The sequence below is a fragment of the Lytechinus variegatus genome, chromosome 5, assembly GCF_018143015.1.
Source record: "Lytechinus variegatus isolate NC3 chromosome 5, Lvar_3.0, whole genome shotgun sequence".
NCBI lineage: Eukaryota > Metazoa > Echinodermata > Echinoidea > Temnopleuroida > Toxopneustidae > Lytechinus > Lytechinus variegatus.
In genome coordinates, this window is record NC_054744.1 from 25,872,742 (window position 1) to 25,900,727 (window position 27,986).

Below are 27,986 nucleotides of genomic sequence, written 5' to 3' on the forward strand. Positions count from 1 at the left end.
CCCCACTCAGGGAGTATATATATATATATATATATAGCGACAGGGCCATTAAAAATATATCCCCCAAAATACCATTTGACAACATAAATGGAATACTACATTAATCAATGTATATATACACAGTATGTGCGTATAGGTCTTACATGAATATATACATGTATATATTCTAAATTTGTGGTCGATTTTTTTGGGTCTTTGAGCGAGTTTTTCGGGGGGCGGCTTCAGTCCCCAAAGGCCCCCATAAAAAAGGCATGAGAAGAAGAAGAAGAAGGGAGGAGATGGAGAAGGAGGAGGAGAAGGGGGACAAGGAGAACCGAGTAGAAGGAGATAAAGGAAAGAAGGAAAAGAAGAAGGGGAAGGAGAAGAACAAGAAGGAGGAGAAGAAGAAGACTTTAATTTACTGTAATTCCAAATGTTTGTTTTTTGTTCAATATTAATTATGATAAAAGTGTATTTTTGATTGACGGATGTAAAAATGCGAACAAAAATAATTAAGTCAAAGGCCAACTTTCTAACATTCTTAACTTTGTGGTCGATTTTTTGCGAGAGTGATCACGAATTTCCTTGTTGACCATAGTAGATTGCGAGACAAATGAATACCCTCTAGCGATTATTTCAATCCGCAATAATGAACCTATTTAGTATTCTTAACTTTGTCGACCGTTTATAATGCGTTATCCAATTACCTAGACGACATTGAATTTGTCGATTCGACCTTGCTGGTTCACTGATCGAGGCAGATCGTTATGAAAGTTGATATTGTGTGACTGAGCTATTTACCGGGTTTTACTAATATTAATAATTCACTGGCGGATCCAAAGCCGGCTCTTGCCCCCCCCCCTTTTGAGAGGCACAATTAAAATTTGTAACGTAAAAAGCCGTTAAAACAGAAGTGTGCCCTCCCCCCTTTCAAAGTGAAGACTTTTTTCTTTTTTTTTTTGCTTGTTAAAATTTTTCGTGGACGAAATGTCCTTATTTTTTGTTGAAAACCCCCCTGTTTTGCTTGTCAATTTTTTCATAGGGAAAAATGCTCCCCCTTTTGGAAAATCCTGGATTTGCCCCTGTAATAATTACAGTTTACTAACTTCATCAAAATATGCAATGATGCAATTTACCTATCCTAATTAATTCGTCAATTTCGTTGAGTGGACAAGCAGGCATCACAAACCTGCGCCAGCCACGCCAATCATATTTTCTATTCTGCATGGTATATAAAAAAGTAAAGATAAAACTCTCAATTGATCCAGGCAGGGAGCCATAATAGAGTACAGTAGGCCTAATACATCTCTAAACGCACAATTTCTCTTCCAATAACTTTGCCCTCAGCTGACGCTCCAAGGGTTGCTGTGCATCGGTATCTGCAAATCGAATCTTTCCACTTTTATGTTGAGTGGCAAGAAAATGTGTTTGTACTAGTGAATTTTACGAGTTCGGTGATGTATTTTTTTGCCTGTGCATGCATCTTAATTATTAAACATTTTTTCAGCAAAAAGAATCTGTTACGATCAGGCGTTGTGTTTTTAACACAAACATAATGTATGTAATGGAATATATATCACATGATTTCAGGAATATTATGCAAGACGAAATCAATTACCCTAAGTTGTGCCATGAGATTATCTTTATAACTCACAGTCTGGTCAGCCATCATCAGTGGTGCAATGAGGCAACAATTTTGAGGGGTTCAGCACAGGATCGGAGGCCTGTGCTCTCTACCAGAAATTTGCGCCAGCTAGTCCCAAAATATTTTCAAATGAATAAATGACTTTGTCATACATTTAAGGTGTAAAATTAATGAGATCGAAAACAAAACATATCGTCGAAAATCGCAAAGAATAAGGAGGCCATTATTATATATAACCCTCGAACAGGCCTGTTCACATCACCGTATTCAGAAGTGATGATGTATTTTCAATTTTCAATTTATGCAGGCTATATACTCGTCTACTGAATATTTTATGACACAATACAGTTTTACGGTGGTGGACAGTACTAAAGGATTTCATTTCCGAAAATCTTCAATCTGTTTGACCGATCAAAATGGTGAGTAGGCCTAGAGATACTTGCCTTTTTACATTGTAATTTATATACACTTTAGATGATTGGAATGGTTGCCACAAACTACAATTTTATTAAATAGGTAATTTATTCGCTTAATAAGTGTAAATTTGAATGTTGTAATGACAGAATATTGAAATGTCTTTTGGTTATACAACGCGTTATGTTTTAAACATAATGATGCCGATTTTTTGTTCTTTCTTTCCTTAGCAATTTTGTTTTCTTTCAGAAAACGTGCCCCTCGATCTTGGCCTTGCATCCAAATCACTTCATTGATAGTTAAACATTTAATGAGATTCGTCTCATACAGGACCAGCAAAGTTTAGATTTTTATATGTTTTATATAAAAAAAAATGGTAGTACGATACGGTGTGCCATTTGATAAGACATTATTTTTCAATAAATCATATTTTGCATTAAATATGAAAGTTCCAAAAAGAAAAAAATACTTTATTTGAAGTTCGGCATAATGATATGAATAATGAAATCATTTTGTTTTGGGGCAAGTCCCCGGGGCAAGTCCTGGGGCCTGTTGCATAAAACTTTTTACCTAAGAAAACTGGTAAGAACTGAAAACTAAGGTTAGTCTGATTTTGCCATTGACTTCAACACGGGGCAAAAACTCAGATAAAAACAACCTGAGCTTTCTCAGGTAAAAAGTTTTATGCAACGGGCTCCTGTTGTCGGAGAGTCCTATCAGCTTCAAGTTGCAGCCGATGATGACGTCATTAAGATTTGGAATTGAATTCGCTTTTATTCCTATATGGAAGCTTGAACTACATTGAATTTTTATTTCAGTAGTCCTACAACTATTTTGACCTCGGATCGCTGAGATGGTATTGGTTGGAATTTTCATGTTAATTCTTTGAAAATCGGGAAGCGTTTCCAGTTTAGATGTGATACCGCGGTGCGTTTATTGGGTATACCAATACTCCATGAGAAAAACGGGGGCAATGGCAAAAGAAAAAAAATAGAACGAATTTAAATTAATAAAAAATAGAAAGGCGTACATTTTGATAATACATGTATAGTGTTTATGTGATTTTTTTATGAAACTTTGTACCTTTCAGCGCATTTGGCACCTTCAACGATTTCCTCAGCATGTTTTCATCATACCAGCATTCATCGCACTTGTCTCTTTGACAGGTAATGAGGAACGATTTACCAAATATTTTGTTTTCTAATACATTGTACAAAATTAGGGCATATAGGCCCTAGCTGAGACCATAATTAGTGATAGTGCGCATCAATTACGGGGGCAATTGTAACATAAATAATTTATTCATAGAAAAAAACAATAAAGAATAATTTCATTAATTACGGTTAACACCACAGAGGTGTCAATATAATAAATCTCTGGGGATAATGCATGCATGTTCACTGGCGAAAATCCTAACTCAAAAGCATCGTTAGTACATTGCAATGACCGCCTTTAGTGTCCCCGATTTATTATACGAGGAGACATAAGTCATTTCATATATTAATTTTTGTTAAAAATGAATGGTTGCCCTTTCAAAATAATACCAAGAAGAAAGAAAGAAGAAAGAAAACTCTATAAATAAACATAGATAGGTGAAAAAAAAATCGCCGTGTATTAGACTAAATATATCATGCCTTCATGGCCTATATATACTGAGAAATAATACCACCGATTAAGGTCTTCCTGCTCTTATCATGCCTATCAAAATTATTATCCTAATGTCAGCTCTTACCTTTTGCATCATCGATCGTCAATAAATTGAATATACGTTTGTCTTCGCTATAGTCTATTGTAAGGAATTAAACAAACGTGTTTTTTCTGCTGCATGATCTGACATTTTTCTTATCGAATGAGTATACAAGGATCCTAGTAATTTGGTCTCGTGTCTCTCTTGTTCAATGGTTAGGCCTAATTGCAGGAATGGGTTCAGAAATCGAGAAAAGGACGCGACGGGAAGTATCAGAATCGTTGAGTTCACCTGAAACTAGCTTGGTCATCCTGCCTGGAGGAGTTTCATGTCAGTCGATTACAAATTTGGATGGGACCAAAATACAACTTCTACCCAAACTCATCTTCGTAATACAATCCCATCTAGGCCTATCGGTTCAGCATCTCATTTGCCGATTACCTGGTTAGCAGACACTGCTCTTTCTCACTTTTACTCCTCCCCCTCAACCTCACGGCCTGACACACACACACACACAACACTCACCCTCCTTCACCCCTTTTACATGTAGACCAGAGGAGCGTTCCATGATAGGCATTGCCGGACGTTTTATCTGACAAGTCCTGATTTATCCGACAGTTGTCATAGTGACAGTGCTTCTCAGCCAATCAAAATCAAGGAAAGTTGTCAGGTCTGAAAACTTTTCGGATGAAAATATTGATGAAATGCTCCTATGGATAGGCGCGTGATACCGGCGAGGACATGCTCAGTACACGGGCCCATCAAACGGTTGCGAGTGGTCCTAATTCAGCCCTATTATGCAATATTATTGTGCTTGACTGTGGAAGCGCCATGGTGTAGCGGTTCTGACTCTCGCCTTGTAATCAGATGGTCGTGTGTTCGAATCCCACCATGGCCTAGCGTCCTTTGGCAAGGCGTCAACCCACAATGTGCCACTCTCGACCCAGGTGTTAAATGGGTACCCGGTAGGATGCGAATGCCTATGTAGTATGCATAGCAATTGAATCTTGCAACTCTTGTTGGAATGCTCCCCAGGGAGTGGAGAAGATGCATACATTGTATGCGGGCATGCAAGGTTCCGATGACCGGGGTAATTCTGTAAAGCGCTTATAGAGACGTCGTCCCGATGTGTTATGCGCTATATAAATGCGGAAAAGTATTATCAGTATTTATCATTATTATCATTATCATGCATATGGTACGGTAAAAATGTCCTCGCTTGTTTGACAAAATACGAAATGATGATTTTTTTTTTCTTCTTCTGATAACAGTAGGGCTACACGTCCTTGATTACCCACTTTTAAATTTGTACAGTGAGGATTGTGTATGTGCAGTGTATAGGTAATTGTTTACGGCCTTAAATTTATGTAAATTATTTGAATGAAATGCTTAATAAAACCATGCATATAATATATATATATATATATATATATATATATATATATATATATATATATATATATATATATATATATATATATATATATAGATGTGTGTGTGTGTGTGTGTGTGTGTGAAAATATACTTGTACAACAGCTTTGGCAACTCTTTTATTTTAATATTTTGTGAAACAAATGGATGAAGAGAACAATGGTAGGCGTAGCTTAAATCAACCATTATGTATATGCCATCTTGGTTTTCCACGTATTGGCAATAATAAGACATCAGAAATGGAAAACAAATGGTAATATTCACGAGTAATTCAATGCCAACATGTTCTTTATCATACATGTATGTTTGTACATTATATATATATATATATATATATATATATATATATATATATATATATATATTGTTTGTTTGTTTAGATTGCTACAAAAGCCCATGTACGAATGGTAATTGTGAAGAAACAATTGACGGGCGCAGGTGTATTTGTCCCCAAGGATCGATAGGAGAAAACTGCGAAATGATTGGTAAATATACATTAATTTCCTTTATCAACCCCGGGCGGATGACTGAAGCCAGTGCGTTGTGTGTAAACGTCTCTCCCATGTTTCATAGATGCAGGCTATGTTACAATGGAAAACACTCCGTCCCTCGGATAGGACGCTAAATGGAGGCCCCGTGTAGAGGAGAGTCACCACCGTTGCATGTTAAGAACCCACTGCACTATTCGTATAAGAGTAGGGGGAAACCCCGGTGTAGTGGTCCACCTGCATTCCCCCAAATCAGTTATATCGGGAGGAGAGACCTGCGGGTCATAGTGATTCAGTTCGCTTTTCGCCTCCCAGGCACAGGTGACGCCAAACAAATAATAATAATAATAATCATATTTCCTATAAAGTAAGTTATAGGAGCGATTTCAGTTGTTTGTAAAATCATGTTTCCCAATTTTCAATGAAGAAGGTACAATCTAATCTTTTATTAGCCCTATATTCCAATATTGAGATTAGCTGGAGTTCACGAAATTTTAAAGCATTGTACTCTAATTCTTTATTACATCGTGGAGGATAGTTCCAATTTGTTATGACTTTTTTTTTAAATCAGACCCAACTACTACAACGTCTGCTACCATTACCAATAGGCCTTCTATGAGTAGTCCTATACAGGATGCAACAACATTGTCTGCGTCAGAATTCATCAGCACACAAATTACAACGACAGCAATCTGTAAGAAACATTTAATTTTATTCTCTCTATATTCATATTTTAAGAACTCGTATTTGTCCTCGATTTCAAAGAAATGTCAGTTCAAATGTGTGTATAACTATAGGCATTTTCTAGGGGGGAGTATTGATGACCGACAGGCGACAGATATCAGACTGATTGCCGACGTCCTACGAGTAATATCTATAGACCAACCTTATAAAAATAATGGCCATGAGTTAAGGCATAGTGTTTCCTTAAGAACAAAATAGGCCTTATTGTGAACGCGAAGCGCGAGCTGATTTTTTTTAAAAAAAGATTTAGACCTAAAACTGGGACATAATCATAGCTATATCTTACTGTCCTAAATGAATAATGGATGCGCGAGGCGCAAGCTAAAAATGACTGATACTCCAACTAAAAATGGATTTTTGTAAACAGGAACAGGAAGGGTAGTCATGCACCCCGTCATGCACCGCAAAGCGTGAGTTTGATTTTTTTAATCGCTCGATCTAAAAACGAGACAATTTAATCATGTTTTTAAATAAAGGAGATGTTGTGTATAGGCATATATCAATGGAATTAATGCGAGCGCAAAGCGCGAGTTGAAATTTTTGATACATCACTGTCTCAGAGGGGCAGTGATAGCCCCCGGGGGGCCACTTTCATTCACGAGTGGATACCATGCGCGACCATGGGGTCTCGAAAAGCACCCTAAACACGTAATTTCCACTGAACACTGAAGCCAGTGCGTTGTGTGTAAACGTCTCTCCCATGTTTCATAGATGCAGGCTATGTTACAATGGAAAACACTCCGTCCCTCGGATAGGACGCTAAATGGAGGCCCCGTGTAGAGGAGAGTCACCACCTTTGCATGTTAAGAACCCACTGCACTATTCGTATAAGAGTAGGGGGAAACCCCGGTGTAGTGGTCCACCTGCATTCCCCCCAATCAGTTATATCGGGAGGAGAGACCTGCGGGTCATAGTGATTCAGTTCGCTTTTCGCCTCCCAGGCACAGGTGACGCCAAACAAATAATAATAATATTAATAATCATATTTCCTATAAAGTAAGTTATAGGAGCGATTTCAGTTGTTTGTAAAATCATGTTTCCCAATTTTCAATGAAGAAGGTACAATCTAATCTTTTATTAGCCCTATATTCCAATATTGAGATTAGCTGGAGTTCACGAAATTTTAAAGCATTGTACTCTAATTCTTTATTACATCGTGGAGGATAGTTCCAATTTGTTATGATTTTTTTTAAATCAGACCCAACTACTACAACGTCTGCTACCATTACCAATAGGCCTTCTATGAGTAGTCCTATACAGGATGCAACAACATTGTCTGCGTCAGAATTCATCAGCACACAAATTACAACGACATCAATCTGTAAGAAACATTTACTCTCATTCTCTCTGTATCCATATTTTAAGAATTCGTATTTGTGCTCGATTTCAAAGAAATGTCTGTTCAAATGTGTGTAGCTAGGCCTTTTCTAGGGGGAGGGTTGTATTGATGACCGACAGGCGACAGATATCAGACTGATTGCCGACGTCCTACGAATAATATCTATAAACGAACCTATAATGCTGGCCATGAGTTAAGGCATAGTGTTTCCTTAAGAACAAAATAGGCCTTATTGTGAACGCGAAGCGCGAGCTTATTTTTCTTAAAGATTTAGACCAAAACTGGGACATAATCATAGCTATCTTATTGTCCTAAATGAATAATGGATGCGCGAAGCGCAAGCTAAAAATGACTGATATTCCAACTAAATGGACTTTATAATTAAGCATTTTTGTAAACAGGAATAGGAAGGGTCTGTAACTTACTCATGCATCGAAAACGAGACAATTTAATCATGTTTTTGAATAAAGAAGATGCTGTGTAGGCCTAATCCAATGGAATTGATGCGAGCGCAAAGCGCGAGTTGACATTTTTGATATATCACTCTCTCAAAGGGATTATGATAGGCACTGTTGAGCATTGACATGTGTACATGAAATGTAAATTGTGAAGAAGGGATCTCATTAATGATGCGAGCGTGAAGCGTGAGCAGAGTTTTTTCTTTTCGATTTATAGACGTGAACCGGGATATTCTAAACACATTTTTTTTTAAATTCACGAGCAGGATGCATACGTCACTGTCGGTGCAGAGAGCTCGCAAATGCAAAGTCACAATTTCCCCCAACAGTCACGAATAAACTAGAGTACAATGAACCTAGTATACACGGATGGTGGAACAGGTCTTCGGGGCAATTCTATCTATCTATCTATCTCTCTATCTGTCTCTCTATCTGTATCTATTTCAGTAGTTAACGGCGAAATTAATCAACTGGTGATCAGATAAAACTTATATTACTGTAACCGAAAAACTCATTAGGCTAATTGGTCAGCTTTATGAAAGAGTGTTAGTACTGGCATTGACAAAATTAAATAGCCCATGACATGTTAAAGACCATGAAAGCGAGGACAGGACTATCCTGTACCAACTTCACATATAACACAATTGCGACTGTTGTATTTTATCTTAAAGGTCAAGCCCACCCCAGGAATATGTTGATTTAAATCAATAAAGAAAAATCAAATAAGCGTAACAATGAAAATTTTATCAAATCAGGATGTAAAATAAGAGAGTTACGACATTTTAAAGTTTCGCTTTAGTGATAAGCAAACTCTCTTCCTTATTACATTTTGCCAAGACAAAGGACGTGTTCTTATAGTGGAACAAAAAGACAAATGTACCATCTTTAAATTACTTTGAGACAGTAAAAATTATATCCGGTCCCTAAATATTGAGTGATTTGCTTATTTTTAGTTGTGGGATAAAATTGGTTTGACGGTTTATTTACTGTTTCATTTGATACTATGTACATAAATTTACCCTCAGTTTTGTTTTCCCCTTGTTATGTAATTCACTTTGTATGGATATTTTTATTTCATGAATGTCTTTATTATTGTCTATAATGTCACGTTCACTCGTCACAAGCTCTGCTTACTGAGTTGCTACCACCATTGTATTGAAACTTTCATAAATGTATAAACGCTTGTATCTGTGCAAATTAATGTTGAATTGAATTTCCTCGGGGGGGGGGGGCTGCCCCCTGCCTCTCCCCGCTTGTTATGCCACTGATCACACAATCATGATTAACTAGTCACCTTATCAATAATTTTAATGAATACGATTGAAGCCTCCGTTCAAGGGCGGAAATCTCTCCCCAAAGGTAGGGGGACCAGGGGCTGGAAAATATGACAAAAAAGTAAAAGGTTATCACCCCAGAAAGTAAGATCATCTCGTCCAAAATACATGTTTTATTTCGATTTTGAATGATGAATTTCCTTCCATCATAAAAGACCAAAAATATAGGAGAGACATTTGAAATTGTGCCCCCCTATTATTTTGGGTAGGGGGACGCCCCCCTGGTATTTCCGCCCATGCCTCCGTTTACCCGGCGCACAACCCACACCAATATGGGGTTCTTCGATGTACAGTTCTTCGATGTAACCCATCACTTTTTTCATTTTAACATGTTTAAATTATTGTCTCAAAACGGCTTATTAAAACAAACTGTAATCATGGTAATATTGTCACCGGAGCAAGTCAATTGTTTCCCTCCCTTTTTTCAGCATCGAATGCAAAGATCTTTGTTACAGATATCGATAGGAAAGAGATATTCGTAGCAGATCTGACGGATAGTAAGTTAAGCTTCATGCCCATCAATGCAATGAGGGAACCGGATGGATATATCACACACTACTCCGCAGGGGGGAGGATCTGCTGGACATACGAACAGAAGACTCGCATCTATTGTGCGGACGAGAATGGCGCCCACAGGATGATGACTTACAGTTTTCACGAAGGGGACACAGAACAGAATGGTAAAAAGTATATGCCTACGTGTATGGGCGGATCCAAGATTTTCAAAGAGGGGGGGGGGGGGACATTTTTGTACAGGAAAAATATGATAAGCAAAAAAAAAAACCCGAAAAGGCGTAACTACTAAAAAGGAGGACATTTCGTTCCAGAATAAAACTTAAGCAAAAAAAAGGGGGGGGGAGGATCCTCACTTTATCGCGTAAGCATATGACATATATTCTACGTGGATCAGCCAGTGCACGATGTGGATGTAGTTAAAGGTGAAGTCCACCCTAAGAAAATAAGATTTTTTAATGAAAACAGAAACAAAATTAAACGAGCTTAATTTTTAGACTAGGAATTTCTTTCCCTTTCACCTACCACCCCCGCCTGCCTAGTTACGCCACTTAGGCTATGGTTTGATACCTGAGAAGACGGCGGCGGGGGGGGGGGGGTATTAAATAATATAACAAAATCATGGGGACAAATCCATCAAAGTAACGTCTTTTAAAGAGCTTTATGCATTGTTTTCTTTTATGTTTATGTTTAAAAACAGAAATAAGAGGACTTGCTGTAGCAGAGGAATCACACAATCTATACATGGCGAGTACAAACCCTCCAAAAATAACATACATAAATATTGATCTGGTGGAAACTGGGGTTCATTGGGATTTTGCGTGGTTGTCTGATGAACCGGGATCTTTAGAAGTTGATGACGAACTGGGGTGAGTGACATATTTTGGTATATCCAAGATACATATAGTTTTACAATTCATTTTCAATCGTCCATTATATTTCCTTTTATTTCAAAATGGCTGACCACGACGTTTTTTTAATGGATTTTGGGATTTATTTTGACAATCAAAGCCGCATGAAGCGGGGTGAGGGTGGAGGAAATCCCGGGCGCCACTTCCATTCACGAGTGGATACCATGCGCGACCATGGGGTCTCGAAAAGCACCCTAAACACGTAATTTCCATATTCTGAAAATGCACCCCTTAACAAGTATTGGCGTGTGAAACCCTACCCTTAACAAGTATTGGAAACAAAACGATATTCTTGGCAAATATTCCCTGAAATGAACCCCTAAACAAGTACAGGAATATTTTATTGTTACAGGTCCTTCGGTCGTCGGCTTTACCTTATTTGGTTTAGTACGACCCCAGCTTCTACACCTTGCGCAAATCGGACTCTAAACACGAAGTGTGAGGGCAAAAAGGACATCCTTTATAAAACATTTTAATTTTGTTTTATCATCCCCGCAAATTTGACTCTAAACACGTAATTTTCCTAGCGAAATAGATACCCTTTTTCATTATTTTTGTGTTTTTGACACCCTTATCACGTTACGTACGTAACGTGCCCTATCGTGAAAAAGACATCCCTTTTACGTGTTTTTTGGTCGCGCATGGTATCCACTCGTCAATGTAAGTGGCCCCCGGGAGGAAATAAAATTTCATGCAGTCAAAACCAATTTTGCATTTTCCCTTCAATTTTTTTGCGCAAACCGACGTAAAGTGTGATACATTTTATTTCAATTTAATGTGCAAAAAAATTCTTTGTGGTTTGGAAGTTTGGTGGCTCCACTGCTTAAATCATTTTATATAAATCATTTTATTTTATCATTCATTTTAATACACGGTAGTTTAAAAACATATAATAGATTGTCAGTATAACAAATATAGAGTGAATCCGATTGAATCGGTTATATAAAATCAAATATTTTGAATGAAATAGAGCTGGGCTGGTCGGAACAAGTTCCCCCAAAGATTCTCATCTCGAAATCATGTTGTGTAAGTCTATGTTTGAATATGATAAATGCGATTATTATATAAAATAAAAAAAAAATGTTCAACTTTGTGGAATTAGCAAGACCCAGAGAATTCATCAGATTTCAATAGCTTTTGTAAGATGGAAATTAACGGGTTCCCAAATGCATAGTGCCTTTAAACCCCATACACTCTAAATTACAGGGATTTAAAATAAGTCCAGATGGACTGTAGTTAGGGACCAATTGATTTCTGGATTTAGTTTTAATCCTAAAGACTCAATCTCAAATGATTAAAATTTAAATCTTTCGAGATTTAAAAATGAATCTTAAGGATTCAAACTAAATCTGGAATTCGATTGGTCCCTAACTACAGTCCATGTGGACTTATTTTAAATCCCTAATTTAGAGTGTATGGCACCGCCCATCATGATCAAGTGTATCATATCTACCGGTACATACATGGGGACAGACTCGGGCATAGTGGACGGAATGTTGTCAAAATTACAAAACACAGTCTTGATTTTCACAGATTCCTGTATTGGTCAATGAAAGGAAATATCCAACGCAAACGTCTAATGCCAGGAGGCGGTTTCATACAAACCATATACAACAAGTCCATGAACACAGACCTGCTAGAGATCACTGGACTAAGCATTGATCTCAGTCGTATGTATAATTTAAATGCATGTCATTCACACAAACCTTTTTATTTCACTATTTAAGATTCAATACTGCATCTATTGTATCTTAATGGTCAAGTCCACCTCAGAAAAAATGTTGATTTTAATCAATGGAGAAAAATCATGCAAGCGTAACGCTAAAAAATTGTTATAAAAATCGGATGTAAAATAAAAACGAAGCCATTTTGTAGATTCGCTTATTTTTCACTGGACAATTATATGCACAAATCAGAGACATGCAAAATGTGTGATTCGATGATGTCCCTCACTCACTATTTATTTAATTATTTATTACTGTTTGAATTACACAATTTTTCAATTTTTACAGATTTGACAAAAAGGACCAACCGGACTGAACATTAAAATGTTATAACAATGGTAGTTGTGCATGTTCAGGGAGGAAAACTTAGTGTAACACTTAAGGTTTTATGATTATTGATATATATATATTTGTAGTTATGGTAGCGTTCGATGGCGTATCGAGGCCAGTGTTACAATCGAAGAAAGATAACAAGAAGACGATGCTCATTCAGTTCCAATAATTATAATATATTTATTTACCCTTTCTTGATGGTAGAAAGGATGTAATGATGAAGTACAAAAGGAATATCGATGGGAAGTATACAAATGAAGAAATATAAATAACAGTATATGTGAACGCTATAGGACTCCTTTGTTTACGGCCATGGGATGGGCCAGGAGAACAAACTCTGTGATTTTATGCGGGGTGGAGCGGTAGCTCAATAACCCCAAAATCTATCTCTATATATTTTGTACTCTGTATTTATACTCTGGACTCGATGTAGGCTCTACATGCCTGGACCAGTTGACTCATACTATTTCTGGATAAGAAGGAAATGGGTGTGATAAGAAAGACCAGTGAGTGAGAGTGGGAGAGAGAGTCCGTAATGGTCATTTTCATGAAAGAAACCTTGTGAGTGTGACGTAGTGATGAAGTGGACATAAACAAAGTAGTATTGGGTTAGTGAACTCTTTCGATTACAGTTCAACTAATGTTTCTTATTTTAAGTCATATATTGATTATTTCTACTCTTACATTAGTTTCACATGACAATAAGGAGAAAATTTGAATATTTTCATAAAATTCAAAAAACATAGTAAGTGGATAATGTCATAGTTCTGTGAGCTGTCGTTAACTATCAAGAAAATCTAATAGGACCTTATCCTGAATTTATCATTATCATGATACATAACAATCAGAAAACTGAAAGATTCTTTTAATTTTGTAAATCATAACTTTTATAGTTTGAACATTTCAATACTGAAAAAGTTTCCATGTAAGCTTTTTCTTAATTTTCCCCAGGAAATCCACGACGCATATTTTTCTGCGACTTCGACCAAATTTTTTACAAGGACGTGACATCACCTTTCAACACATCTGAAGCAGTGGAAATAGCCGGGGACATGATGAACCTTAGAGAAATCAGATTCTTCAATGGCATGCTGTATTGGACAAAAGCATTAGAGGATAAAGCGATCGCTGTATTGAAAGATTATGAACACGCCAACAGATCATTCAACACCCTTCAAAACACTGACGGAGTTACACCCTTCAAGTTTGTCATTGTTAAAACTTAGATCCATTCAATAAGGATTGACAGAAAGCATATACTCTATCCTATTTAAGATAATAAATGCTAGGTGAATGACTTGGATTTTGTTAGAGTTTTAATTGTAAGTTTTCAAATACCAAGTTCTGATCACAATAAACTATACTGACAGCTTAAATACTAATGTTAATACCGTGTAATTTTACTATGTAAATATATGCTGTAGCTAAAATATAAATTTTACTATGTAAGTATATGCTGTAGCTAAATCTATGTGCTTCATATTTTCTTTTTTGTTTGAATGGTCCTCTAGCTAGTAGGCCTATTTGAGCATGGTATGTTTTGAAGTGGTGTGCATCATGGAACTCTGAAATTGGGTAAAAAAAAACAGGGTCATGGTGCAGTTGGAATTGACATTCTTTTTATTATCAAGAGAAATGGACAAAGGGCAACCCCAAAACAATGCATTCCTGCAACCACCTAGTGAGCAGAGGAATAACACGAATTGGTAATCATAATATATGAATATCTTTTTTCTTTAGAATCTTGATTCATAATCATGCTCTTGAGAGAAAGACAACTACAAAGATACATGTTTACAAAAATACATGTTATCATTTTGATATTAATCAATATGCTCCTAAAGACATTTCTTTGTGGTCTTTAGTTATTGTGGATATCTTTTATAACACATGGCACAACCAACAGGTTGGTAGACCAGCAATTTATCATCACAATTCCTCTGACAACTCTTCTAGATTTTCATTGGCTGAGAAGCACAGTTCCTATGGCAACTGTCGGTTAAAACAGGACTTGTCGGATAAAACGTCTGGCAAGTTCTTTTATTAAACACTCCCCTGATGTTATACTTGTGCATGATTTCTATCAAATAAAGAGTGATTTTATCATTATTCCACATAATTTGTCTAAAGTCTTTTTTTTAATGTCTATAAATACATGACATTGATATCATGTTAGCTACAAAACTGTAGCTGAATTTTGAACATAATAATGGACTCCCAGTCTTGTATATATATCCATAATAAAGAGGGGGCCAAGGTGGACACCATGATAATACACAAAAGCATATAAAAAGGGATGTTTTCTCACGACAGGGCCGGTATACGCGTAAAAGGTATAAAATTGCAAAATTGAAAATCCTGAAAAAACATTGTACACTTTTAAAACAGCTTGAATATGTGTTAAGGGTATCATCTATTTCACCCTTAAATGAAAACAAAATATTGAGAGCATTGATTATTCAGGGTAGGGAAAACATACCAGTAAAGAGTATTCTGAGATGTATACAAAGAAAAAAGGTATGAAAATTGCGAAAATGAAATCCTTAAAAAATTGTACACTTTTAAAACAGCTTTAGCTTGAATATGTGTACCAAATGGTATAAATTTCACCCTTTAATGAAAACAAAATATTGAGAGCAGTGATTATTCAGGATAGGGAAAACATACCAGAATAAAATACTTGTTAAGTGTACTCTGAGATCAAAGGATGATTAATTGTTTAGGATCTCTTTTGAAATCTCATGTTTATGCATGGTTCTACCTTCTAATGACAATGTATCCCCTGGTCCCACTTGGAACAATAAATTATAAAAATTCCTGTTATAACTTAATATGGAGAATTTATACATGTATATCTAGTTCATAAACTTTTCATGCAAAACAATCATTAATGATTGCAAGAATTTAAGTACAGAATTAATATAGCAAGTGAGCACATGATACGCCTGCCTGTAACATGGAAAATGGACTTGGATTTTGATATTAAGCCTTGAGAAAATGAAAAAATGGTCTAAAGTCCCAAAACAAAGGTTGGTTCACTTTTGATCATATTCAGATTTTCCAAGGTGGGGATCAAGTCATTTTACAATTCAACATCATTTCCTGGAAATGCTTACACCTCCTTTTTTTTACAAGTGCAAAGAGGAAAATTATTCAAGTCGACTTTGGTCTCTTTGATAGTCAAACTATTTGAAAGACAAGATTAAAGGAGAATGAAACCCTGGGAACATGTTAGCTTGTGTGAAAACAGAAAAATCAAAGAAACAAATCAATGAAAGTTTGAATAAAAAAAGAAAAAAAAGAAGTTATGAGCCTTTGAATGTTCACATCACTGATGATGTGGACATCAGCCCATTGGCAAATGCAACCAACACATGCAACATTAGAGTTGCATAACTCCCCACTCACCTTTCTTCATATTTTGCTTTGATTGCAAATTTTATCATGGATGCAGGTTGTCTTCAACTGTTATTTTTGTCAACATTTATCACTAATTTTTCCCCTCATAATTTATGAAAAGTTTCTACTAAAACGATATATAAGTTAACAAATTAGTTTTGTTTAGACAGTAATGAATTCCATTTGTGTAGTTGCTTATTTCCAAAAGCTAAAATTCAAAATTTTCATATTCTCTATTGATAAAATTTGCAGGGATTTTTTTTTTTTTTTCTTTTAACAATTCTAATTTCTAAACATCAAGGTATAATTCCCCTTTCACAGAAAACCACTGGTTTGCATAAAATATCCTTACATATGACTATCACACGAGAACATGTATCATGATGTTTTGTCTTGCGGTCTCCCACGTCTTGTCCTCACTGTAGATTTGTCTTCTGTTGGTGGGTCCATACTTGTTCCAGTGCTTACCGATTTGGCTTTTCTCTTTGACGATGGTTCAGTGTCAGATGCTGATAAATGAGAATGAAATGAAAGAGAATAAGAACTAACAGAGATATGACAGAGCTTACTTTAATACAGCAATTAAACATGGGATTAATGTTCACTGATCTTCATCACGAGCATTCATTACCTGGATAGTGTACATCAGGGGTAGATCCAGGATTTTCCAAAGGGGGGGGGGGGGGGAAGCGGGCACATTTTCCTGTTGAAAATTTTGACAAGGTTTCTACAATTAAATTGTCAGTGAACGGGGCAGCTGGAGGGCACTGGGTTCCGCATGATGATGGGCTGATGGATGGGTTGGGGTGAATGAAGCAGATGTGAAATAATTATTCTTACATTGTACTTGTTCATGGTTCTTGTGTAGTATTTATATAAATTTCTATAAAATCTAATTTTTACATTGTAAAAGAGAACTGTTGCTCGGCTAGCGCCATGAGCGTCTACTGACGGTGTGTGCGCTCTACAAATATACATTATTATATTATTATTATTACCTATAATTGTAGGTCATTTCGTCCATGGAAAATTGAAAAGCAAAAATTAAAGGTCTTCACTTTCAAAGGGGGGGGGGGGCATGGGCCAGATAAGCCCCCTCCCCCTGGATCCGCCACTGGTGTACATGAATATTCGTTGGTTTTATTCAGCATATATTCACATTTAGAAAATCACATACAGATGCACAACCTATTGAAATTCATGCAATACATTCCTGTTAATTCCATTCATCCCCACATACGCTTTCCAATCCAGACTGTGCATTTGGCACTATGCATTTGTCATTATGCATATGTTACATTTATAATAATAAAGTAATATTAATGTGTCAATTTATTTTGCACAATTTCCAAAAAAGCATTACATGTATACATGTACTTGAAAGAACATTATTATACAGTGCAAAGAATTTCATACTATTCTGAATTTGAATATAACGTAAACGGAATATTGATGGAATGTTGACCTATGGAGTCTTGGCAAACTATTATATAATAGATTCAACTAAAAACTCTAGTCACATTGGATATAAATATTTACAGATATATATATGAGTTTTTAGTTTTATAGACAAATAAAGTTGGAACAGAATTTTCTCTTTCATCATGAGATGTCTTTAGGGTACAGTCACCATTAGACTTTCACTAAGCCATATTTTCTCTTTAATTAAAAAAACATGTGCAAGCTTCTTCGTCTCGTGCTTTCATTACCACTGGATGACACATAAAGTGCGAAAAATACCAATTTAACATTATTATGAGGTAAGGAGCATTGTCTCAATGAAGTACAAAGATAATCTTAATATCACAAGTTCACTAAGATAAACATACAGGTACATGTGCTAACTATTCATTTAAATTCACCTTGCCTTTCTTCAATTCAACCGAGCTTAACATATTTTTCATTGTCTATGTACAAATGTAGGCGGATTCTTTTCATAACTTACTGAATGGAAATAAAGCATCAGGAGCTAGCAATCTTTGGTCTCTGTCATTTTCTAGCATAGTGATGTACTTCTTGGCAAGTTCCGTCCCTGCGTAACCCCATGCAGAAAACAGTATAAATTTCAGGAATACATTCTGGAGGAGGAAACAATTAAATATATTATAAAATAAATTTTTGGAGTTGCAGTCAATGTTATTAGCGTTGAAATGAATTGTTCAATATGAAATGCAAAATTGCATGGAACCATAGCTCATGAACCATGCTTCATGAGCAAAAATAAACAAAAACAAAACAACAAATCAACATACTAGCAGAATGTGCAGTCATTGAAAAAGATTAATCGAAGATTGCAATATGATCTTTTGACCCATAGATGACATTATTTTGACCCCATCATCCATAACAACACACATGTTGTATTGCCCAAGGATCATTTTAAAGAAGTATGATAAAAATTGATGAAGAAATAAATAAATGCGAACAAGTTGAGCAAAAACTTCATCAAAAAAATTTTTAAAAATGGATGGACATGACCTCATATCATTTGATCTGTTGACCCCCTAGATGACCTTTACCTAATTTACCTTTGTCCACATCATTCTCATGGACTCACATGCGGTATAACCAAAGGATTATATTTGGTATGGTGTCGAAAATCTGTCTATCTGACGGTCAATTGGATCGGGGTCGCCCTAGCCACTAACGCGTCTCTGTGGTCTAGTGGCACTGGCACTGGCGTTCAAAGCTGGGGGCCCGGGTTCGATTCCCGGCAGAGACATTTTTTCGGCATCACCAATTTTTCAAAAGGGTAGATAGCTCTGGGGAACCTTGATTTAAGCTACGCCTACCATTGTTCTCTTCATCCATTTCTTTACAATATTTGAATAAAAGAGTTGCCAAAGCTGTTGCATATGTATAACTTCACACATATCAGTATATCCACTGAATTGGACATTGGTATGCACTGTTTATAATTTGAGAATTTTGCTTAAGATCGCTATAAATTTCAATAAGAGCAAAATAAGAACATTGAAATTGATCATTCTGGTTGATGAAGACTCAATTTACCTCACCTTAACTATTGGATTTGGAAGCAGGAAGTCATTAGCAGCTAGAGCAAGAGCACCAACTAGACATCCAAAGAAGAACCCTTTAATAACTCTGCCTCTATTTGCTGACACGAGAAAAGGGTCAAAACAAATGAAATTAATGTAAAGATAAAGTTACGAACATGCATCACATTTTCTCACTTACAATATCTAAGCATATCATATGGGAAATGTTTGCCCATTCAGAAAGCATTATAACACTTGTCACTTTAAGCATACAAAGGAGTTGAGAATTTCTGAATAATAATCTGCCTAGATAAATTTTCTATTACAGAATGCCCCCCCCCCTTCCTCATTCGCCTTCATTTTTTCCTGTCTTTTTCTTCTTTGCTTTCTTTGTCACCTTCTCCTTTTTTGTCCTCTTTCTCCTTCTTCAATGCCTTTCTCTTCTTCACCTTTTTTTTGCCTTCTCCTTCGCCACCATCTTTTTCTTCTCCTCCCCCTCCTCATTTTTCTTCCCCTCCTCCTTCTTCTTGTTTATTACACTGATTACTATATGAAGAAATGTGTTGTGCAGTGCTTACTTTGCATACATTTTTCTAAATTAGAATTCAATTTCAACAAAATGATTGCCCATTGAAATATCTAAAATCAAATCTTTACTAAAACAATATACGAGGAAATTTTCATGTTAAAACATAAAAAAAACTTACTCATTCTATTAGAAAATATTGCTCTGTTTGCTTGCTGTAATGCTTTTAACAAAGCTTCATCTGGTTCATGTTGTAATCCATTCTATGAATACAACAATGAAGAAGAGAAAGATGACAATAAAATGTGATAAATGCAATAATAATGATTAACAAAATAACATGGAAATCTCAGCTTTTCACTTACATGTAATTTTCTAAGGGCATATTCTCATTCATACAAAAGTTAATTGAGTAACATTCATACTATAATACCAGGACCATGTTTAATACATAAAATTGTTATCAATTGCAAGGTACTATATAACACTATTTAATAAATGACACTTTTCATCCTCTTGGTTGGCTTAGAGCTTACATGTAATTCTAGAATTTGTTTCTGATATCAAGCTGTGTCCTGTAGGCTTCATCAGCATTGTTATATTAAATGTATTATCAAACATTACATCCAAGAAGCCTGTTTTATCCTGGCATTTACCATAGAAACTGGGCTTCTCTACCAATCAAAATCAGGGGGAAACCCTCCCCTGGAATGACAATCTGTTGAACTTCCCATGGGCCATCCTTGAATTCTTTGCAGTGACTCGAGTGAAATGAAGCCAGAAATTGTTTTTAAACAGTGTTAGTGTGTAATATACCAGCTGGAATTTCAAATTTAGTGTGTGTGATATGCTTACCTCAAATGATTCTACCGCTGCTCTATAGTGTTCTGCACCAAACTCGGCTAACCCTTTGTAGTAATAACCCTGTGGAACATACAAATAGAAACACTAGCTTTAGATATAGATTTTATCAATATTTACTTTATCAATATTTACTTTATCAATATGTATCAGAGTAAACAACATGGCAACCACTGCCATCATAAATTATTATCATCGTCATAATCATCAACACCACAACCACTACTACCACCAATATCATGATAATCATCATGTTTCATCACAACCACCATCATCACACCATCAAGAAACACACCACCATTAATACTATAACAATTATCACCCACCACCATCATCATTGTATGCACTGCCACCACCACCACCATTATCACCACCACCACTATCAACATTATCATCATCAAAACCACTTCCAAAATGCTTCAACTAATATCATCACTACCAACATCATCACTGACTCCAACATCACTTCCATAATTACTATCCCTACCATCATTAGCAACATCCTCATTATCGCTATCACTATCATCATTGACACAATCAGCCTCACCAATAACTCCACCATGCATAATGAGGCCGTCATTATCACCACTTATCACCAAAGTCACCCCACCACCTCCATCATGGCCAACATCATCATTGTCATATTTTAACCATGAATATTATTCAAATGATTTTACAGCTTCACTTGCAAACTGGCCAGTGAAATCATCGACCGTAGGTCTATCGTTACCATCATTCCTTGACACCACCAAGTGTAATACCTTGTACCAGTCTGGCCTTAGGTCAATGACCTTATCTGCATCCCTGACTGCGTGGTAATGCTGCTGGATGATCCTGAAGCATTCTGAACGTTGGGCATACAACAGAGCATTGTCTGGATCTCCTTTGATCTCTTTGGTGAGCTCGATAATAGAACCCACTCCTCCTGGGCCAGGGCGATAAGACTCTTCTTCCCCCATGTTCAGTCACGCCTTAAGGGTTTGTATCTAAGCAAATGATAGAAGCTTTTGTTATTCAGAGGCAAGAGGAAAGTTTTTTCCAGGGGGGGGGGGGGGCAGACGTGTAGACGGTGTAAATCCGATTATTTAAGAGCTTGAAAGCATGGGAGCGAAGCATGTCATGGTGGCGCTTTACATCTATCTAAAGTACAATTGAAGGATTTTGTGCACACTTGTGTGTTTGAATTTTTCTATTGCCATGTTCAGAGTTTGCACTTTAATAACAAGGATGAATAACTCATCCATCTTCAAGGAGAGGGGGGGGGGGGGGGGCTGGGGTAACATAGTACATACCCTGCCAGAAAAGAAAGCTCAGTGTCTTATTTGATTCACTATCTCATTTGTTAGAAGCCTTTTCAGGCCTAAAATACGATTGAAAAATCAGTCTATTTGGAGAGGGATATGCTCCACTGTGAATTACTTCTGCTCCGCGGCATCCCCGCTGTCAAACAATAGTCAGAGACAGAGGCTTTTGGTCTATACTTCTACTACTATTTTTATTTTAAAATTTGCCCCCAAAACTTTAATCTTCAGTCTCTGTACTGTACATGGTTGTTCTGCTGAGCTACTTTGGCTCCTCTCACCAATACAGAAATGTCAGAAATAATTACATAATCCCCATGAAACAATGGTTATTTGTGTAGATTCTATAGTTTACAATTTGTTTGGAAAAAAAACCTAGAATAAAAAAGGAAAGGGTAGGGTGTCTAATGTTAGTCTTTAGATCTAGTATTATACTAGACCAAAAGCTTCAGTCTCTGTTATGTTGGTTGTTCAGCTGAACTCCATTGGCTTCACTCACAAAATACAGAGACCGAAGTTCTAGCGCTATCTGTACAGGGGAATCAATGGCCATAGGCCTACATGTTGAAACATGGAACTATGGAAGTGAAGTTGCGTGACAGCCGAGGTAAGTCACTGTTTTTGTTCCTTTAACTTGTTTTTCCCAGTTTTTTGGCAATTAATGCAGAGATGCCAAGTTCAAAGACCAGCTATGCGTGAGATTTTCTGTGAATTTGAGTGAGATCACAGACATTGTGTACAATGTCTATGGGGATAGGCTGTGATAGTTGCGTGAGACAGAGATTTGAGGGGATGAACAAGAGTCCAAAAAGCTTGAGTCTCACGCATAATGCGCGAGACTTGGTAGCTCTGTTAATGCCAAGGCAAGAGGGAATATTTATTTGCATTTCGGTAGCGTTAATTTTCAAGTTTGATTCATAAAGAAAAAAATTGAAGAGCCTCGACGTCCGACGGGGGAATTTTGCATTGTAAGTCCCCTAATGGTGGCTGCTTGATAGCGAGCCGTCCGTGTACAAGGAGAAATTTAAAAAATAAATAAATAAAAAACTTCTTGAAACAGATGGCTGCCAGCTGTCTAGATCTACCAGCCCATGAAAAAATCCACTACCAAACTTGATTCCATACATAACTTTATTTCAGACCATAGACCTAGTACCGGTACTAGTACAGTAGGTCCTAGACCAAAAGCTTTGGTCTCTGTTTTGTTGGTTGTTCAGCTGAACTCCGTTGGCTTCACTCACCAAATACAGAGACCGAAGTTCTAGCGCGATCTGTACAGGGGACTTAATGGCCATATGTATATGTACTTAAGATCGGATAAACGGGGAAGTGAATTTGCGCGACAGCCGAGGTAAGTCACTGTTTTTGTTACCTTCAACTTCATTTTTCTCTGTTTTTTGGCAATTAATGCCAAGAGGGAATATAAATTTGCATTTTGTTCGCGTTAATTTTCAAAATTTTTATTCATTAAAGACAAAAATTGAAGAGCCCCGACGGGGGGATTTTGCATTGCAAGTCCCCTAAATTTTGATGGTGGCTGCACGATAGCGAGCCGTCTGTGTACGAGGAGCAGGGTTGGCGATTTTTTTTATTTTTTTTTAAAAATCAAAAAAATCGGATTTATTTGATTTAAATCAGATTTTTTTTATTTAAATCAGATTTTTTTTATTTTTTTGAAAAAAAGGGTAATTATCCCCCCCCTTACTCTTACAATGACATCAATATTGATGTTATACATTTCACCCTAATATTGTTCTTAACCACATATTTTGTAATTAAAATCCAGTAAAAATGGGCAATTAAAAATAAATTTGAGGAATCATGTATCTGAACTTAATTCTATCATACATAGGCCTATGAAGGAATATTCCATAGGGAATTCCCAGTAAGTAGAGAAAATTCCCCTCTGGGATTTTTCATTCAAATATTTAAAAAATCCAAGAGAAAAAATCCCCCTAGGTATCAAAACTGCCAACAAACCCTTTGCCAATTACTAGTATTCATGTATATTGTAAGAGAAATAATTCAAATCAATTATTTTTTTCAATTAGTCACAGCTTTACAATAGTCAAAGAGAGACTACAACTGTATATGTTTAGGATCTTTTTGATAAAAAGCTCTTCTCTTGCTACAGATATAGATGCAAAACTCTCAGTTTTGGAGAACAATATAGGAGATAGCTTAGTCAAAGGGTGACTATACTACATTATGTTACTGTGATTTTTTTACATTAATCTACAATTTTCATTCCCATATTCTCTACAAAAAAAATCTGTTTGATCCATGAAGTATGAAAAAGAATCTACTTACTTTTAACTTAAAGGATAAAAACTGCAAAACTGCTTAAATTACAACATATGTATTACAAAAAGAAGTATTTTATTTTAAATGAGACACAGCTTACAACTGCCAATGATTGTAACTGAAGTACCTGCATCTTAACATTAAAATGCAGTGTTAAATGTTTATTCTGAGTTTTGCAAATTGTTGTTATAGAGCTCTTTCCATTATTACATGCAGATACAAAACTTCCATTATTTGTAGCACTGAACATAAAATGGGCTGCAGTGACTTAAAAGGTTTATAAGAGAAAGCTTATGACTGTACTACATTATGTTAATGTGATTTTTATAATTATGTTATTTAAAACATCAAATGTATGATAAATGTAACAATACGAAATAAGAGGCATGTTAAATATGTTGATTACATGCAGGTATCATTTTTTTTTATTTTACATGACAGAAGTAGTTATGTGTAGGCGAAGGATCAAAACTGGAAAACTGCCAACAAACCTTTTCTCATTGACTTTTATATATTATATATTTTTTTTACAAACTGCTCTCTGAAAAGTTGGATTATGTGAAAACTTTATGTTAAAAAGAAATTGACTAATAATAACTGACAAAGAATCCCGGGGGGGGGGGGGGGGGGGGCACTTCCATTCACGAGTGGATACCATGCGCGACCATGTGGTCTCGAAAAGCACCCTAAACACGTAATTTCCATATTCTGAAAATGCACCCCTTAACAATATTGGCGTGTGAAACCCTACCCTTAACAAGTATTCGAAACAAAACGATATTTTTGGCAAATATTCCCTGAAATGAACCCCTAAACAAGTACAGGAATGTTTTATTGTTACGGGTCCTTCGGTCCTTGGCTAAGTTACCTTATTTGATTTAGTACGACCCCACCTTCTACACCCCGCGCTAATCGGACTCTAAACACGTAGTGTTGGGGCAAAAAGGACATCCTTTATAAGACATTTTAATTTTGTCTCATCATCCCCGCAAATTCGACCCTAAACACGTAATTTTCCTAGTGAAATAGATACCCTTTTTTTATTATTTTTGCGTTTTTGACACCCTTATCATGTTACGTACGTAACGTGCCCTATCGTGAAAAAGACATCCTTTTTACGTGTTTTTTTGGTCGCGCATGGTATCCACTCGTCAATGTAAGTGGCCCCCCCCGGGCAAAGAATGTAAAATTTCAGAAGAAAAACTCGACATAATTTACAAAAAATGAGTACCTATTGACAACATACATCTGTAGTTTTTAAGGAATTACCTGATTTTATTAATTTGATTTTAATTTGTTTTAAGTAGATATGAAGACTTTGTTGATCTTTTATTGATATAAAGTTCATTCAAAGTTTTCAGTTGACTTGAAGAATTAAAACTGCATTGAACAAATACTTTGTCCATGATTTGTACATTTTTCAATGGAAGTGATTTAAATCAATGATTTTTTTAAAAAAATCATGGTGATTTAAATCGCGATTTAAATCACGATTTAAATCAACGTGATTTAAATCCGCCAACCCTGACAAGGAGAAATAAAAAAATGTTAAAAAACTCCTCGAAACAGCATGAACAGACGGCTGCCAGCTGTCTAAGTAGGTCCATGATTAGACGAATGAAGGAAAGAAGAAGAAATGAGATAAACGGTGAGTTGGCGGGGCTCAGCCTCAGAGACTGAATCTTACTCTCACTTCTCATCTCAGCTCTCCGATAACAACATGCCGCCAAGGAGCTAACACAAAGCGAGCCCGGTTCTCCCGGGAAATATGGGAGGGGTGGTGGCTGCGGCTGGTCTCTCCGACTCCGACGTATTTCGTGCATGGTGTCGGTTGCTGTGCGGCTACGTGACGGATTTAAACCATCAGTGCCAAGAAAAAATGACGTGTATTATTATTTAGCAAAACTACAACCAAATACGAATTCTCACCACAATTCTGCAGGCAACAAATCCCGAAATAAGACTAGAGTTAAGACGGGAACAGAACCACTTCAACCCAGGGCCAGGGAATAGAACACAGCTAATTTCAATCAGCAAAAAATGGGCGGGGTTTGTCCAGTCCAATAATTGTACAGGGGCGTGGCATGTACATCTCTATGCATATTGCATAACGATAAGTTCTGCAATATACCGTTTACTGGGAAAGTATACGAAACTTGAGAATATCTTTTTTTATCCATTTTCGATGAACTATTGAACTAGGCCCACTTGTTGAATTTTCTCTTTATTCAGCAAATAAACTTTTAATTTCTTCATGCCCCCCCCCCCTCGCATCGGTTTTTTGGCCCCGCGTTCGAGTTGAACAGCTTTTATTTATAAGCATCCATGTGGTCAACATAAACATGTGGTTTGATTAACGATTTTTTTTCGGGATAAGAAAGAACCTTTGAACTTCTTTGGTCAACATGATCGGTTAGTGAACAGATTGATTAAACATGTTAATATTTAACCAAGACTCACGATTGCTAAAATCCAATTCTCATAATAGCCCAATGACCTTTCGGCGCAAAACTTCGTATAAAATGATTGGCATGAGGGAAGATTAATGTATAAATCCCAGCTATATAGCTAGGGCCACTCTTGATAAATAAAGAACAAGGTCTATATAATAACACCATCATGAACAAGTTATTGATAATACTAATAGTGATAACAACAATAATAATGTTGATAACATGTGGAATGTCTCTGTCGGTCTCACCTGCATCACACGATTCAATATAGTAGCAGAGCTGAAAACTACTATAAAACAATTATTCACAAAATATATATAATTCATATATAATGATACAATCAATACTACATTCATTGACGTTTGACATTGATCATTTGACCTAAACTTGTCAGTGATACTTGATTATTACCCCTATATCCACCTTTTATACACTATATCTATAAACTTTGAAAGGTCATGTGATCTGAAACTCGCACAAGATGTTCAGTGATACTTGGTTAATCTATGTCCAAGTCTTATGAATCATGAATCTGATCCAAAAACATTAGTTATGATGGTATTTCAACAAATACCCCCAATTTGGTCAAAGTTCATTGACCCTAAATAAACTTTGACCTTGGTCATGTGACTCAAAACTCAGGCAGGATCTTCAGTAATACTCGATTAACCTTAGGGCCAAGTTTCATGAACTAGGTCCATATACTTTCTAAGTTATGCTGTCATTTCAAAAACTTAACCTTCGGTTAAGATAGGTGTTGACGCCGCTGCCGCTGTCGGAAAAGCGGCGCCTATAGTCTCACTTTACTTTGCAGGTGAAACAAAAATGATGATGATGATAATAATAATGATAATATTAATTATTATAATAATAATGATGATGATAATGGACAATACAGAGAGAAAACTATGCTGGCCTTATAAGTGATTGCTTTTTAATATAACTGATAGATTATAGTCAAGCAGACAGTCTCATAGGCCATGTATAGACCTGGAAAAGGTTTATAAGTACAAGGTTATTCTATATTTATATATATATATATATATATATGTATATATTTTTTTTTTTTTTGGGGGGGGTTGATTCGTGTTCTACATGGGCATTGAAGAAAATTCAGCTTGGTTGCCACCTTGGCAACCTTGA

The 27,986-nt window shown here is 36.3% G+C and overlaps 2 protein-coding genes and 1 long non-coding RNA gene across 3 annotated transcripts; 2 read left to right on the forward strand and 1 right to left on the reverse strand.

The window, feature by feature from the left end:
* Window positions 1-1,242: 1,242 nt before the first annotated feature.
* On the forward strand, window positions 1,243-3,209 carry LOC121414846. The gene is made up of 3 exons (XR_005969919.1): window positions 1,243-1,433; window positions 1,932-2,043; window positions 3,129-3,209. It is a non-coding gene; the product is annotated as an uncharacterized LOC121414846 (long non-coding RNA).
* Window positions 3,210-7,591: 4,382 nt separating this feature from the next.
* On the forward strand, window positions 7,592-14,266 carry LOC121415816. Its single transcript, XM_041609153.1, has 5 exons — window positions 7,592-7,709; window positions 9,948-10,199; window positions 10,733-10,901; window positions 12,477-12,613; window positions 13,952-14,266. Exons 1-5 carry the CDS (start codon window positions 7,631-7,633, stop codon window positions 14,224-14,226), a joined length of 912 nt encoding a protein of 303 aa, XP_041465087.1. The 5' UTR covers window positions 7,592-7,630; the 3' UTR covers window positions 14,227-14,266.
* LOC121415817 lies at window positions 14,004-26,390 on the reverse strand. Its single transcript, XM_041609154.1, has 8 exons — window positions 26,320-26,390; window positions 21,547-21,771; window positions 20,780-20,848; window positions 20,106-20,187; window positions 19,417-19,517; window positions 18,345-18,477; window positions 16,752-16,908; window positions 14,004-14,091 (listed from the first exon to the last, which is right to left on the reverse strand). The coding sequence occupies exons 2-7, from the start codon at window positions 21,742-21,744 to the stop codon at window positions 16,778-16,780; spliced, it is 714 nt and encodes a 237-aa protein (XP_041465088.1). The 5' UTR covers window positions 21,745-21,771; window positions 26,320-26,390; the 3' UTR covers window positions 14,004-14,091; window positions 16,752-16,777.
* Between the last annotated feature and the right edge of the window lie 1,596 nt (window positions 26,391-27,986).